We start from the raw sequence: 13,131 nt of genomic DNA, 5'->3' as shown, positions 1-13,131 counted from the left end.
GTCCCCTTCCACGGCCAGGACATCACCCTGCTCCCCGGCGACCTCGTCAGCTTGCAGCACGATGCGGGGCCGGGCGCCCTCCTGCACTGCCCCCCGATGCTGGGCTTCCTGGGCTCCGAGACCCCATACTTCTCCACCAACGCCTCGGCCTGGCTTGCCCACCTGCCTGCCCAGCTGGAGGCGGCCCCGGCTGGCCCCGCCTGCGCCCTGAGGTTGCTGGCCGCCACAGAGCGGCTCACCCCTCTGCTGGGCCTGGGCCTGGGTCCCAACCCGGGGCTGCGGCAGCCGGGGCGCTACGAGGTCAGGGCCACGGTGGGCAACGGCGTGTCCAGGCACAACCTGACCTGCAGCTTCGACGTCCTGTCCCCAGTGGCTGGGCTTCAGGCCATCTACCCGGCCCCCCAGGACGGCCGCCTCTACATGCCCACCAGCGGCTCGGCTCTGGTGCTGCAGGTGGACTCTGGTGCTAATGCCACCGCCATGGCCCGCTGGACCGGGGGCAATGCCAGTGCGCCCTTCGAGGCTGCCTGCCCGGCCGCTGTGGCCACCCTGGTGCCTGGCTGTGCCGAGGCGGCCAACGGCAGCCTGTTCTCGGTGCTGACGCTGCCGGGGCTCCGTGAGGGCGAGCACGAGGTGGAGGTGGTGGTGGAGAACGGGGCCGGCCGGGCCAACCTCAGCCTGCTGGTGACAGCAGAGGAGCCCATCTGCGGGCTCCGCGCCACGCCCAGCCCCGAGGCCCGCGTGCTGCAGGGCGTCCTGGTGGTGAGTGGGGTCCCCACCTCCCCAGGATGCAACTCCCTGTGGAGGGCCGCCCATTCCCAGCCCAGAGCGCGCCTGGCCGCTGGGACACTGGGCTGGGTGTTGGGCTCTGGGCAGGCTCTGGCAGGCAGATGGCTTGTCAATCCCCGAGTGACGGGAGAGTCGGCTCTGGAACAGTTGATCTGAAAACGCTTCTTTCTCCCACGTTTTCTGAGCCAGCTGTTGAGCTCCTCACCTGCCTCTGACCGCCCTGTTTCTGGGTGTTTTGAGACCCCCACTGGGGTCTCACCCGGCGAAGCGAGCCCTTTCTAAGGCTGGGACGCACTACCACCCGACTGCTGTCAGGGCCGCTGCAGGAGGGGCCACGCCCGTTCTCTGGGTGCCCGTCCCGCACATGGGCCGTTGTGCAGTTGCGTCCTGTCTTCCCTGCTTACACCTGTCTGTCGGGTGACACTGGGGAGCGTCTAGAACCACGAGGCCCATGGGGACACACGTGCCTCCCGAGTCGGAGCCCGGGACGGGGGCACAGGCCATGGTGGGTTGGCTTCTGGTTGTGGGCGCTGGGCCTCCGAGGTACAGAGAGGTCTGTGTGTGGCCAGGCCTGGGCTCAGCCTTGCACGGTGTGACCTCCATGGCCGAAAGGGAAGCCACAGACAGCTTTGTCTAGGTGGGTGGGCCTGGGCTGGGGGCAGCGTCCATCCCCCAGGGACCCTGGCTGGGGCAGGTCACGGCCACCTCACATGGTGCCCTTCTGCAGAGGTACAGTCCCGTGGTGGAGGCCGGCTCAGACGTGGTCTTCCGCTGGACCATCGACGACAAACAGTCCCTGACCTTCCACAACGTGGTCTTCAACGTCATCTACCAGAGCGCAGCGGTCTTCAAGCTCTCGGTGGGCGGGGTTCTCGGGCACGGGGGCCGGTCGCAGGGTGGGGCGGGGCGGGGCGGGGCGGAGCTGTGCGCAGCTAACCTATGCTTTCTGCTCCGCTCTGCTTCTGAGGACCCCGTGGCGGCTGTGGGTGAGTGCGGGGCGTGGGGGGCTCTGTTTACACCACCTCGCGGCTAGCGGGCAGCCTGCTCACTGCCGCCTGTGTCCACAGCTGACGGCCTCCAACCATGTGAGCAGCGTCAGCGCGCACTTCAACGTCACCGTGGAGCCAATGCACCGGATGCGGGGCCTGCAGGTGTCCGCGGTGCCGTCCGTGCTGGCCCCCAACGCCACGCTGGCGCTGGCCTCCCACGTGCTGGTGGACTCGGCCGTAGAGGTGGCCTTCCTGTGAGTGCGGCATCTCCCCCAGCCTCCACCTCCCTGCCAGGACATGCTGGGGACACGAGCCCTTTCGGAGGGGCTGCAGCAGGGCGGTGGTTCCCAGGAAGGGGGCTGCAGCTGGGCCAGCGGGTGCTGCAGGGGTGCGGCGGGCCCTCCCGGCCTCCCCAGGCTGCTCACTGCTGCTCCCTGCCCCGGCAGGTGGACCTTCGGGGATGGGGAGCAGGCGGTCGGCCAGTTCAAGCCTCCATACGACGAGTCCTTCGAGGTCCCAGACCCAACAGTGGCCCAGGTGCTGGTGGAACACAACACCTCGCACACCTACCCCGTCCCAGGTGAGGGCTGCCTCCCGCCCTCATGGTGCCTGCAGCTCGGGCGTGCTCTGCCCTGGGGCAGCGCCTTCCTGGGGGGCAGCCCCTGGGTCCTGCCTCCAGAATGCAGTCGGGCTGATGGCCTGGTGCCCCTACTAGGGTGAAGAAGGGAGGTGAGGGGAGATTGGTCCTCAGAGACCCGCGATGCGAGTCTGCTGACCAGAAACAGACCTCTTCTGTCCCTCTCGTCCCCTCTCCTGAGCCTTTTCTGGCGGAGAAGGGTAGATCCTTGTAAGTCGTTTCTGAAGTCCTAGAAGCCTCACATGGAAGTATGAACAGCCCCATGATCCCAGCTGTGCACCCACCCCGTCACCTAAGGGCGTTTGCATCTGAGTCGTCTTTCACCTCTTTCTGCCTCGCCTCATGTGGCGAGCACGCAAGGCCCAGGGGCGTCTGTGTTCACAGTCCACTGGGGCCCTGTTTGCCCTGCGGCCCTGCCCACAGCCTGGGGTCGGAAGGGGTTTTGCAAGCCAGGTGGCAGCACTGGCTCAGCCACATCCCCACTCGGGGCCTGTCCACCAGGTGAATACAACCTGACCCTGCTCGTGTCCACCGCCTTTGAGAACCTGACGCAGCGGGTGCCTGTCAGCGTGCGTGCAGCCCTGCCGGCCATGGCCGTGGCCGTGGGCAGCCAGGTCCTGGTGGCTGGCTGGCCCGTCACCTTCTTCCCGCGCCCGCTTCCATCGCCGGGCGGTGTCCTCTACACGTGGGACTTCGGGGATGGCTCCCCAGCTGTCAGCCAGCCCCAGCCAGAGGTCAACCACACGTTCGCCTCGAGGGGCACGTACCGTGTCTGCCTGGAGGTCAACAACACGGTGAGCTACGTGGCGGCGGCTGTCACCGTTCGTGTCTTTGAGGAGCTCCGCGGCCTGACGGTGAGCCTGAGCCCTGCCGTGGAGCAGGGTGCACCCGTGGTGGTCAGCGCTGCCCTGGATTCCGGTGACAACGTCACGTGGACTTTCGACATGGGGGATGGCGTGGTGCTCACGGGCCCTGAGGCCACGGTGGAGCATGTGTACCGGCGGGCGCAGAACTGCACGGTGACAGTGGGCGCATCCAGCCCAGCCGGCCACCTGGTCCACAGCCTGCCTGTGCACATCTTCGTACTGGAGGTGCTGTGGATCGAGCCGGTGACCTGCATCGCCTCCCAGCCGCACGCCCGGCTCACGGCCCACGTCACTGGGGACCCTGCCCACTACGTCTTTGACTGGACCTTCGGAGACGGCTCGTCCAACATCAGCATCCGGGGGGACCCGACCGTGACGCACAACTTTACGCGCAGCGGCACGTTCCCGCTGGCGCTGGTGCTGGCGAGCCGCGTGAACAGAGCACACTACTTCAGCAGCGTCTGCGTGGAGCCCGAGCTGGGCAATGTCACCCTGCGGCCCGAGAGGCAGTTCGTGCGGCTCGGGGACGAGGCCCGCCTGGCGGCCCACGCCTGGCCCCCCTTCCCCTACCGCTACACCTGGGACTTCGGCACCGAGGATGCCGCTGCCCGCATCGGGGGCCCTGAGGCCACGTACACCTACCGGCTCGTGGGCTCCTACCTGGTGACGGTCACCGCGGCCAACAACATCTCGGCCGCGAACGACTCGGCGCTGGTGGAGGTGCAGGAGCCCGTGGAGGTCACAGGCATCAGGGTCAACAGCTCCCATGCTCTGGAGCTGCAGCAGCCCTACCTGTTCTCCGCCGTGGGCCACGGGCGCCCCGCCAGCTACCTGTGGGAGCTGGGGGATGGCGGGTGGCTGCAGGGCCCCGCGGTCACCCATGCCTACGGCAGCACTGGCTGCTTCCAAGTCCGGGTTGCCGGCTGGAATGAGGTGAGCCGGGGGGAGGCCCAGCTGAACGTGACGGTGCAGCGGCGTGTGCGGGGGCTCAGCGTGAATGCCAGCCGCACAGTGCTGCCCCTCAACGGCAGCGTGAGCTTCAGTACGGCACTGGAGGCTGGCAGCGACGTGCGCTACTCTTGGGTCCTCTGTGACCGCTGCACGCCCATCCCCGGGGGCCCCACCATCTCTTATACCTTCCGCTCCGTGGGCACCTTCAACATCATCGTCACGGCCGAGAACGAGGTGGGCGCCGCCCAGGACAGCATCTTTGTCTACGTCCTGCAGCACATCGAGGGACTGCAGGTGGTGGGCTGCGGCTGCTGCTTCCCCACCAACCGCACGCTGCAGCTGCAGGCCGCGGTGCGGGACGGCACCAACATCTCCTACAGCTGGACCGCTCAGCGCGACAGCGGCCCCGCCCTGGCTGGCAGCGGCAAAGCCTTCTCACTCACCATGCTTGAGGCCGGCACCTATCACGTCCAGCTGCGGGCCACCAACATGCTGGGCAGCGCCTCAGCCAACTGCACGGTGGACTTCGTGGAGCCAGTAGGGTGGCTGGCCGTCACTGCCTCCCCGAACCCAGCTGCCGTCAATGCGAGCATCGCCCTCCAGGCCGAGCTGGCTGGGGGCAGCGGCGTCACTTACAGCTGGTCCCTGGAGGAGGGGCCGCGCTGGGAGACCCCGGAGCCGTCCACCACCCTCAGCTTCCCCAGCCCCGGCCTGCACCCAGTCACAGTCACGGCCAAGAACCAGCTGGGCTCAGCCAACGCCAGTGTGGAGGTGGTCGTGCAGGTGCCCATCAGTGGCCTCAGCATCCAGGCCAGGGAACTTGACGGCGGCTTCGTGGTGGCCGGTTCCACGGTGCCCTTCTGGGGGCAGCTGGCCGCAGGCACTGACGTGAGCTGGCGCTGGGCCGTGCCGGGTGGCAGCAGGCAGGGCCAGCACATCACTGTGGTCCTCTCTGACGCCGGCCTGGTCTCGGTCCTGCTCAACGCCTCCAACGCGGTCAGCTGGGTGGTGGCCACACACAACCTCACCGTGCAGGAGCCCGTCGTGGGCCTGGTGCTGTGGGCCAGCAGGAAGGTGGTGGAGCCTGGGCAGCCGGTGCACTTTCAGATCTTGCTGGCCGCCGGCTCGGCCGTCCGCTTCCTCCTGCAGGTCGGCGGGGGCAGCCTCGAGGTGCTGCCTGCGCCCCACTTCTCCCGCAGCTTCCCCCGAGTCGGGGACTACACAGTGAGCGTGCACGCTGAGAACCGCGTGAGCCGGGCCCAGGCCCAGGTGCGCATCTCGGTGCTGGAAGCCGTGGGTGGGCTGCAGGTGCCCGACTGCTGTGGGTTGGCCATCGCCACAGGCGCCGAGCGGAACTTCAGCGCCCGTGTGCAGCGGGGCTCCCGCGTCGCCTACGCCTGGTACTTCTCGCTGCAGAAGGTGCAGGGGGACTCGCTGGTCATCCTGTCGGGCCGTGACGTCACCTACACCCCTGTGGCCGCAGGGCTGCTGGAGATCCACGTGCGTGCCTTCAACGAGCTGGGCGGCGTGAACTGCACACTGCGGGTGGAGGTGCAGGACGCCATCCAACACGTGGCGCTGCGTGGCCCCCGCTGCTTCGCCAACCGCTCTGCCCACTTCGAGGCGGCCACCAGCCCCAGCGCCCGGCGCGTGACGTACCGCTGGGACTTCGGGGATGGGGCCCCGATGGAGGACACGGAAGTGCCCTGGGCGGCGCACTCTTATCTGCAGCCCGGGGACTACCGCGTGCAGGTGAACGCCTCCAACTTGGTGAGCTTCTTCGTGGCGCAGGCCACGGTTACCGTGCACGTGCTGGCCTGCAGGGAGCCCGCGGTGGACGTGGCCCTGCCCCCGCAGGTGCTCATGCGGCGCTCCCAGCGCAACTACCTGGAGGCCCACGTGGACCTGCGGGACTGCGTCAGCTACCAGACCGAGTACCGCTGGGAGGTGTACCGCGCGGCCAGCTGCCAGCGGCCCGGGCACGCGGCACGGGTGGCACTGCCCGGGGTGGACGTGAGCCGGCCCCAGCTGGTGCTGCCGCGGCTCGCGCTACCTGTGGGCCACTACTGCTTTGTGTTCCTGGTGTCGTTTGGGGACACGCCGCTGGCCCGCAGCATCCAGGCCAACGTGACGGTGGCCGCCGAGCGCCTGGTGCCCATCGTGGAGGGCGGCTCCTCCCGCGTGTGGTCGGACTCCCAGGACCTGGTGCTGGACGGGAGCAAGTCCTACGATCCCAACCTGGAGGACGGCGACCAGACGCCGCTCAGCTTCCACTGGGCCTGCGTGTCCGCGACGCAGGTCAGCCATGTGGGGCGCGCGTCCTCCTCGCCCCGCTCTGGGCGTCTGTGTTTGCCCGGGGTGGGGGCTGGACCCCTGCGGGGGTGTGGGGTCTTACTAGCTGCCGGGGGCCAGAGCGTCTCTGGGGTCTCACCCCCACCCCTCCCTGTTACGGGCTGCAGAGTGAGACTGGTGGGTGCGCGCTGAACTTTGGGCCCCGCGGGAGCAGCGTGGTCACCATCCCTCGGGAGCGCCTGCGCGCTGGCGTGGAGTACACCTTCAACCTGACCGTGTGGAAGGCCGGCCGCAAAGAGGAGGTCACCAGCCAGACGGTGGGTGCTGCTGCGGCGCAGCCCCGGGGAGCACCCGGCCCCCAGACAGGCGTGGCTGGCTAGGCGGAGCCCACGCAGCACCTAGCTCCTGTTTTTAAGAGGTCTCTTTACGTTTCGTGGCTCCTAGAAGCCATTGGTCTTGGGTTATCACTCCTCTCGATGCTGTTTTTGTTTAACGAGACAGCCCTCGGCTTGGCTTTCCTCCAGAAAGGCCGTAGTGGTGCAGGAAGCCTTGAGGCACAGCCCTAGGCTGTCCCCTCCCCACGCGTGGGAGCCCCTCTCGAAACGGGGAGGCCTGGCCTCGCCTGTGTGTCGTGCTATCCCTCCCTGGGCACAGCACCCCGCCGGCTGTGATGGGAGCCAGCGCGCCAGGCCCTGCTGGTGCCCAGGATGGGGTGCGTCCCCTGTGCCGGGGGGTGCCAGGCCTCTGCCCGGAGGGGTTCCTGCCCAGAGGCGCCATCTGGGGCTGTGTGCCGGGGACCTCCCAGCGTGCACAGCAGCGGGGGGGCTCAGACGGAGCCACACCTGACTCGCTGTCATCCTCACACGGACAGGCGCGCTCACTCACGCCTTCCCGCCTCTGCTCTTCCATCCACTTGTGTTTACACACGTGTTGGGGGCCCTGGGGGCTGCAGAAAATAAGCCCTTGTGGTCTGTGCTTCTCGAATCCCCTCCCTCCGCCTGGGAGTCACAAAACCACAGAGTCCTGGGTGATGGCGGGCCTGAGAGGAGCCTTGGCAGGTGGGGCTGGCAGGGGCGGGGGCACAGGAGAACTGGGCATGACAGGGCTGGCAGCCTTGCTCCTCCGCGGGTCTGCTGCTGCCCTCCACACAGGCAGACGGGAGGGTCTGGCGTCGGGAGCAGAGCCCCACCCAGGGTGGCAGGCCCCTCACCCTGCCGGCTTCCAGGTGCTGGTCCGCAGCGGCCGGCTGCCCATTGTGTCCCTGGAGTGCGTGTCCTGCAAGGCGCAGGCGGTGTATGCGGTGAGCCGCAGCTCCTACGTGTACCTGGAGGGCCGCTGTGACAACTGCGACGGGGGCTCAGAGCGAGGGGTGAGTGGGAAGGGGCCAGGGGCGCTGGGGGGCCCTGGGGGAGACCCTCCCCCGAGCACCGTGGTCTCCATGCCCCCCTAGCTGTGGGCCGCACGCAGCTTCAGCAACGAGACGCTGGTGCTGGACGCGACGACCACGTCCACAGGCAGCGCGGGCATGCGGCTGGTGGTGCGGCGGGGCGTGCTGCGTGACGGCGAGGGCTACACCTTCACGCTGACCGTGCTGGGCCGCTTGGGTCAGGAGCAGGGCTGCGCCTCCATCCGCCTGGCGCCCAACCGCCCGCCGCGGGGCGGCTCCTGCCGCCTCTTCCCACTGGAGGACGTGCGTGCACTCACCACCAAGCTGCACTTCGAATGCGCAGGTGAGTACGGCTGGCCGCGGGGTGAGCGGGGCGGGCAGGGACCCCGCTGACGCTCTGGGCCCACAGGCTGGCAGGACGCGGAGGACGCGGGTGCGCCGCTGGTATACGCCCTGCAGCTGCGGCGCTGCCGCCAGGGCCACTGCGAGGAGTTCTGTGTCTACAAGGGCAGCCTCGCCTCCTACGGGGCCGTGCTGCCGCCCGGCTTTGCGCCCCGCTTCGTGGTGGGCCTGGCCGTGCTGGTACAGGACCAGCTGGGGGCCGCTGTGGTCGCCCTGAACAGGTGAGCCCACGGAGCCGGCCGGCCGGCCGGGAGCAGGGGAGGGCCCAGCCCCGCTCACACCCCGCTCACAGCCCACTCACGCCTCACCTCGGCCCCCAGGTCTCTGACCATCACCCTGCCAGACCCTCCTGGGGACCCCGCTGATGGCCCCCCAGACCTCACGGGCTGGCTGCATAGCCTGGCGGGGAGCACGCTGCCAGGGCTGCTGCGGCAGGCCGACCCCCAGCATGTCATGGAGTACTCACTGGCCCTCATTGCCGTGCTTAATGAGGTGGGTGAGACCCCCTGTGCCAGGCGGCCCCCCCACAGGTCCCGGGAAACCCCCTTTGCTGGTGCTGGGCCGGCCCTGCCCACTGACAGCCCTGTGCCCACAGTATGAGCAGACCCTGCCCATGCTGGTGGAGCCAGACCCCAGGCAGGAGCTGCGCGCCCAGATACGTAAGAACATCACGGAGACACTGGTGTCCCTGCGGGTCAACACGGTGGATGACATCCAGCAGGTGGCGGCTGCGCTGGCCCAGTGCACGGTAGGACAGACCAGCCCCGCAGCAGCCTAGCCCCCCCATGCCCCGAGAGCTCCCTTCCCAGCCAAGCTTGCACGGCTGTGTGCCCCCCAGGGTGGCCCCCGGGGCTCTGGGCATGCGGAGCACCAGGTGGGGGCGGCGGACACGGAGACGCTGTCCTTCCCGGGCCTGTGGTCCCCACCCTGTTGCTTGGGAGTCAGCGGCCAGGCTGGGCTGGGCTCCATCCTGATGCGGGCAGTGTGCCGGGGAGGCCGGGGACTCCTGCCGAGGCCCCAGGAGGGCAGTGCAGGGTCTCTGCGCGGGGCTCAGCCGTGTGAGGGACCGGGGTGGCCAGTGGGGCCACGTTACCTTGAACTTGGCCTGTGTGTGGGGAAGGGTCACCGAGGGGCTCCTGGGAGAGAGGCTGGGGATGGAGGTGTGTTCAGTGTGGATTCTGCAGAACGCAGTGGAAGGGTGCTTCGGATCGGCCTGCAGAGGCGGGGAAGCCCCTGCAGACGCTGCCCTAGGGGCGGGGTGAGCGGGGTGAGCGGAGCAAGCCCCACTGGCCTGGCCAGCCTGCTGGACGCGTGCGGGTGCCCTGCAGGTGTCCAGCCGGGAGCTTGTGTGCCGCTCGTGTCTAAAGAAGACACTGCACAGGCTGGAGGACATGATGCGCATCCTGCAGGCAGAGACCGCCACGGGCGCGGGGACGCCCACCGCCATCGCAGACAGCATCCTCAACATCACAGGTACGCCGTCCCTGCTACCCTCTGCCCTGCCGTGCCCCTCTGACCTTTGTTCCCCTCTGACCTTTGCTCCTCTCTGACCTTTGCTCCCCTCCGACCTTTGCTCCCCTCCGACCTCTGCCCCCTCCTCTCCCTTGACCCCTCCCACCACCCCTCCCCTCACTTGCCTCCCCCCAACCTCTCCCTCCCACAGGCGACCTCATCCATGTGGCCAGCTCGGACGTGCAGGGCCCACAGCCCTCGGAGCTGGGGGCAGAGCCGCCCTCGCTGCTGGTGGCGTCCAGGGCCTACCAGCTCTCGTCCGCCCTTGTGGGCATCCTCACGCGCTCCCGCGTGCTCAATGAGGAGCCCCTGACGCTGGCCGGGGAGGAGATCCTGGCGCAAGGCAAGCGCTCAGACCCGCGAAGCCTGCTGTGCCAGGGCGATGCCCCGGGCCCCGGCTGTCACTTCTCCATCCCCGAGGCCTTCAGCGCTGCCCTGCCCAACCTCAGCGATGTGGTGCAGCTCATCCTGCTCGTGGACTCCAACCCCTTCCCCTTCGGCTACATCAGCAACTACACCGTCTCCACCAAGGTGGCCTCCATGGCCTTCCAGACGCAGGCCGGCGCCCAGATCCCCATCAGGCAGCTGGCCTCGGAGCGCGCCATCACCGTGAAGGTGCCCAACAACTCGGACCAGGCCGCCCAGGGCCAGCGCGTCCCCGCCGGCTCCGCTGTCATCCAGCCCCGGGCCTCGGTCAGCGTCGTGGTCACCCCCGAGAACAGCAACCCCGAGGCGGGTCTGCACCTGCAGCTCACCTTCACGGTGCTGGACGGTGCGTGGCTGGCGGGGCCCCTGCTGGGTGGCCTCCTCTCTTGGCCCAGCCTGCGTGGGGCTGTAGGCTGGCCAGCTGAACCGGCGTTTCTCATGGGCTCCCCCAACTTGTGGCCTGTGTTAAGTCCTGTGTCCTGCTTCACGAGGCTCCAGGGGCCTGGCTGGAGGACCACAGGGGAGGGCTCCCGAGGCGTGTGGACTGCCCGCGCGGGGGTCTGAGCCTGCCCATGCCGCCCACCCACAGAGCAGTACCTGCTGGAGGAGCCCGAGCCCTTCCTGGCCGCCTACCTGCACTCGGAGCCCCGGCCCAACGAGCACAACTGCTCAGCCAGCAAGAGGATCAGCCTGGAGGCCCTGGCGGGCGAAGACCACAGGCCCTACACCTTCTTCATCGCCCCAGGGTGCACAGCGAGCCTCGTTGGCGGGTGGGCGCCCCCTGGTGGGGCGGGCCGGGCGGGGCGGGGCGGGGCCTGACCGTGACACACCCCCCTCCAGCTCCCGAGACTTGGGCACGAGCTACTATCTGAACCTGAGCAGCCACTTCCGCTGGTCAGCGCTGGCGGTGTCCGTGGGCCTGTACACGTCGCTCTGCCAGTACTTCAGCGAGGAGGACATGGCGTGGCGCACAGAGGGGCTGGTGCCTCTGGAGGAGACCTCACCCCGCGAGGCTGTCTGCCTCACCCGCCACCTCACCGCCTTCGGCGCCAGCCTCTTTGTGCCTGCCAGCCGCGTCGAGTTCACCTTCCCCGTGAGTGGCGCCGTGTCTGGATGGAGGGAAGCCTGGCGCCGTGGTGCGTGGCCTCGGGGCTGACGGGTCTGTCTCCCCAGGAGCCGGCCTCCGGCGTCAACCACGTTGTCCTGCTGACCTGCGCTGTGTGCCTACTGACCTACGTGGTCATGGCCGTGATCCTGCGGAAGCTGGACCAGTTAGACGTCCGCCGGGTCCGTGCCATCCCATTCTGTGGGAAGGGGGGCCGCTTCCAGTATGAGATCCTGGTCAAGACCGGCTGGGGCCGGGGCTCAGGTGAGGGGCTTCTGGCGGGGCGGGTCTGCAAGCAGTGGCCTGTAGGCTTGCAGTCCCACAGGGCGGCCACTGGCATGCACAGGCGGGCAGGACCAGCGGGACCATAGCTTAATCACTATGCTGCCCCATAGACTGTGGCCCGCCAGGCTCCTCTGTCCATAGGATTCTCCAGGCGAGAATACTGGAGTGGGTTGCCATTCCCTTCTCCTGGGGACCTTCCTGACCCAGGGATCAACCCGGGTCTCCTACATTGAAGGCGGATTCTTTACTGACTGAGCCACCAGGGAAGCCCATCTATCGGTATGGGAGATGATTACTGAACACTAGCAGGTCGTCCAGGTGAAAAAACTGTTTTCACAACGTCCCTAGCTCTCTGACCATCAGTTAGAGCCATCAGAGAGGCAGGTTGGCGTGGGGTCAGGACTGTGTGACGTACTTGTTGGACGCTGAGGTCAGGTATCTTGTTTCTTTGTGGGAAACTGAGCAAGTGTAGTCTGAGTGGTGTTCTTGTCCATAAGCGCCACCTTAGGGGCGTCCTTGTTCTCCGGCCAGAGGTCATTATACCGCCCATGCCGTCCGTGCTTCTACTGTGAAGCACCTCTGAGAGCTCTTCTCACATGAAGAAGCGTTTTGCTATACTGGTTGCTCCGTGGCATCCTCACCCTTTTTGTTGCATCCACTGTCCTCGCTCGTGTCGGCCACTCTGCTGTCACTGGTGGCCTTTTTAGGGCCTGGGGCGGCGGCGGGAGCCGCACGGCTGGCTGCATCTTCAGTTGCGCGTTTGTCTTTGATTCAAAGTGCACTTCCTTGGTACCAGTTTTCATCTCTCTGCTATGCTTTCTTCTTTGTCACCTGGTCCTCTCTCTTGTTAGGAAAGTATTTCTTTTCTTAAATTTTTATGTGTTTATTTATCCCGGGTCTTGGTTGCTGGGCGGGCTTTCTCTAGTGGCGTGGGCGCTACTCTCTGGCTCCCGGCACTGACTCAGCACTGCGACTCGCAGGCTCTAGAGCCCGGGCTTCGTCACTGTGGCGCCCGGGCCAAGTTGTCCCACCACATGTGGAGTCTTCCGGGACCAGGGATTGAACTTGTGTTCCCTTTACTACAAGGCAGGTTTTTACCACTGGACTGCCAAGGAAGTCCAGAGAAATTTTTATTTTTGAAGTTTTTTTTCTGTTCCTCTCTATGACATTCATAAAATGTCATGTAGGTTTATCGTGGCCGACATGGGGGCGAGACCACTGTGCCCGTGGTTTTGTGTGAGACAGGTGCGTGGTGACCAGTCAGCAGCAGGCTCTGGAAGGGGTGGTGTCGCCAGTCGCCACCAGGATGTGGGTCTCTTACTCGCAAAGCAGACTGCAGGCCGGCAGCCATGCTTCTCTTCCATGTGGTCACTTGCCGTTAATGCTCCACCACTGCTGGGGCCATTTGTGGAACAGTTTGAGGGCCTGCGATTGTGTCGGAGCCACGGGGCGAGGCCTGTGCCTGTCAAAGGGAGATAGACAGGCAGATG

The 13,131-nt window shown here is 67.1% G+C and overlaps 1 protein-coding gene across 4 annotated transcripts in view; it reads left to right on the top strand.

Moving 5' to 3' along the window:
• The window catches only part of PKD1 (polycystin 1, transient receptor potential channel interacting), a 39,064-nt gene that overhangs the window by 17,440 nt on the left and 8,493 nt on the right, over positions 1–13,131 (top strand). For all 4 annotated transcript variants that reach the window (XM_065924051.1, XM_065924050.1, XM_065924049.1 and 1 more), the window contains 16 exons: positions 1–762; positions 1,517–1,648; positions 1,857–2,032; positions 2,225–2,358; positions 2,917–6,530; positions 6,692–6,841; positions 7,750–7,893; positions 7,975–8,254; positions 8,321–8,534; positions 8,634–8,805; positions 8,909–9,061; positions 9,642–9,786; positions 9,977–10,597; positions 10,841–10,997; positions 11,092–11,344; positions 11,425–11,620. In XM_065924051.1, the coding sequence (XP_065780123.1) occupies positions 1–762; positions 1,517–1,648; positions 1,857–2,032; positions 2,225–2,358; positions 2,917–6,530; positions 6,692–6,841; positions 7,750–7,893; positions 7,975–8,254; positions 8,321–8,534; positions 8,634–8,805; positions 8,909–9,061; positions 9,642–9,786; positions 9,977–10,597; positions 10,841–10,997; positions 11,092–11,344; positions 11,425–11,620 (7,303 nt within the window). The remainder of the gene's footprint in view (positions 763–1,516; positions 1,649–1,856; positions 2,033–2,224; positions 2,359–2,916; positions 6,531–6,691; positions 6,842–7,749; positions 7,894–7,974; positions 8,255–8,320; positions 8,535–8,633; positions 8,806–8,908; positions 9,062–9,641; positions 9,787–9,976; positions 10,598–10,840; positions 10,998–11,091; positions 11,345–11,424; positions 11,621–13,131) is intronic.

This window comes from Muntiacus reevesi, chromosome 2 (genome assembly GCF_963930625.1).
Source record: "Muntiacus reevesi chromosome 2, mMunRee1.1, whole genome shotgun sequence".
NCBI lineage: Eukaryota > Metazoa > Chordata > Mammalia > Artiodactyla > Cervidae > Muntiacus > Muntiacus reevesi.
The sequence above is the reverse complement of the archived record's forward strand: the minus strand, read 5'-3'. Positions and strand labels throughout refer to the sequence as shown.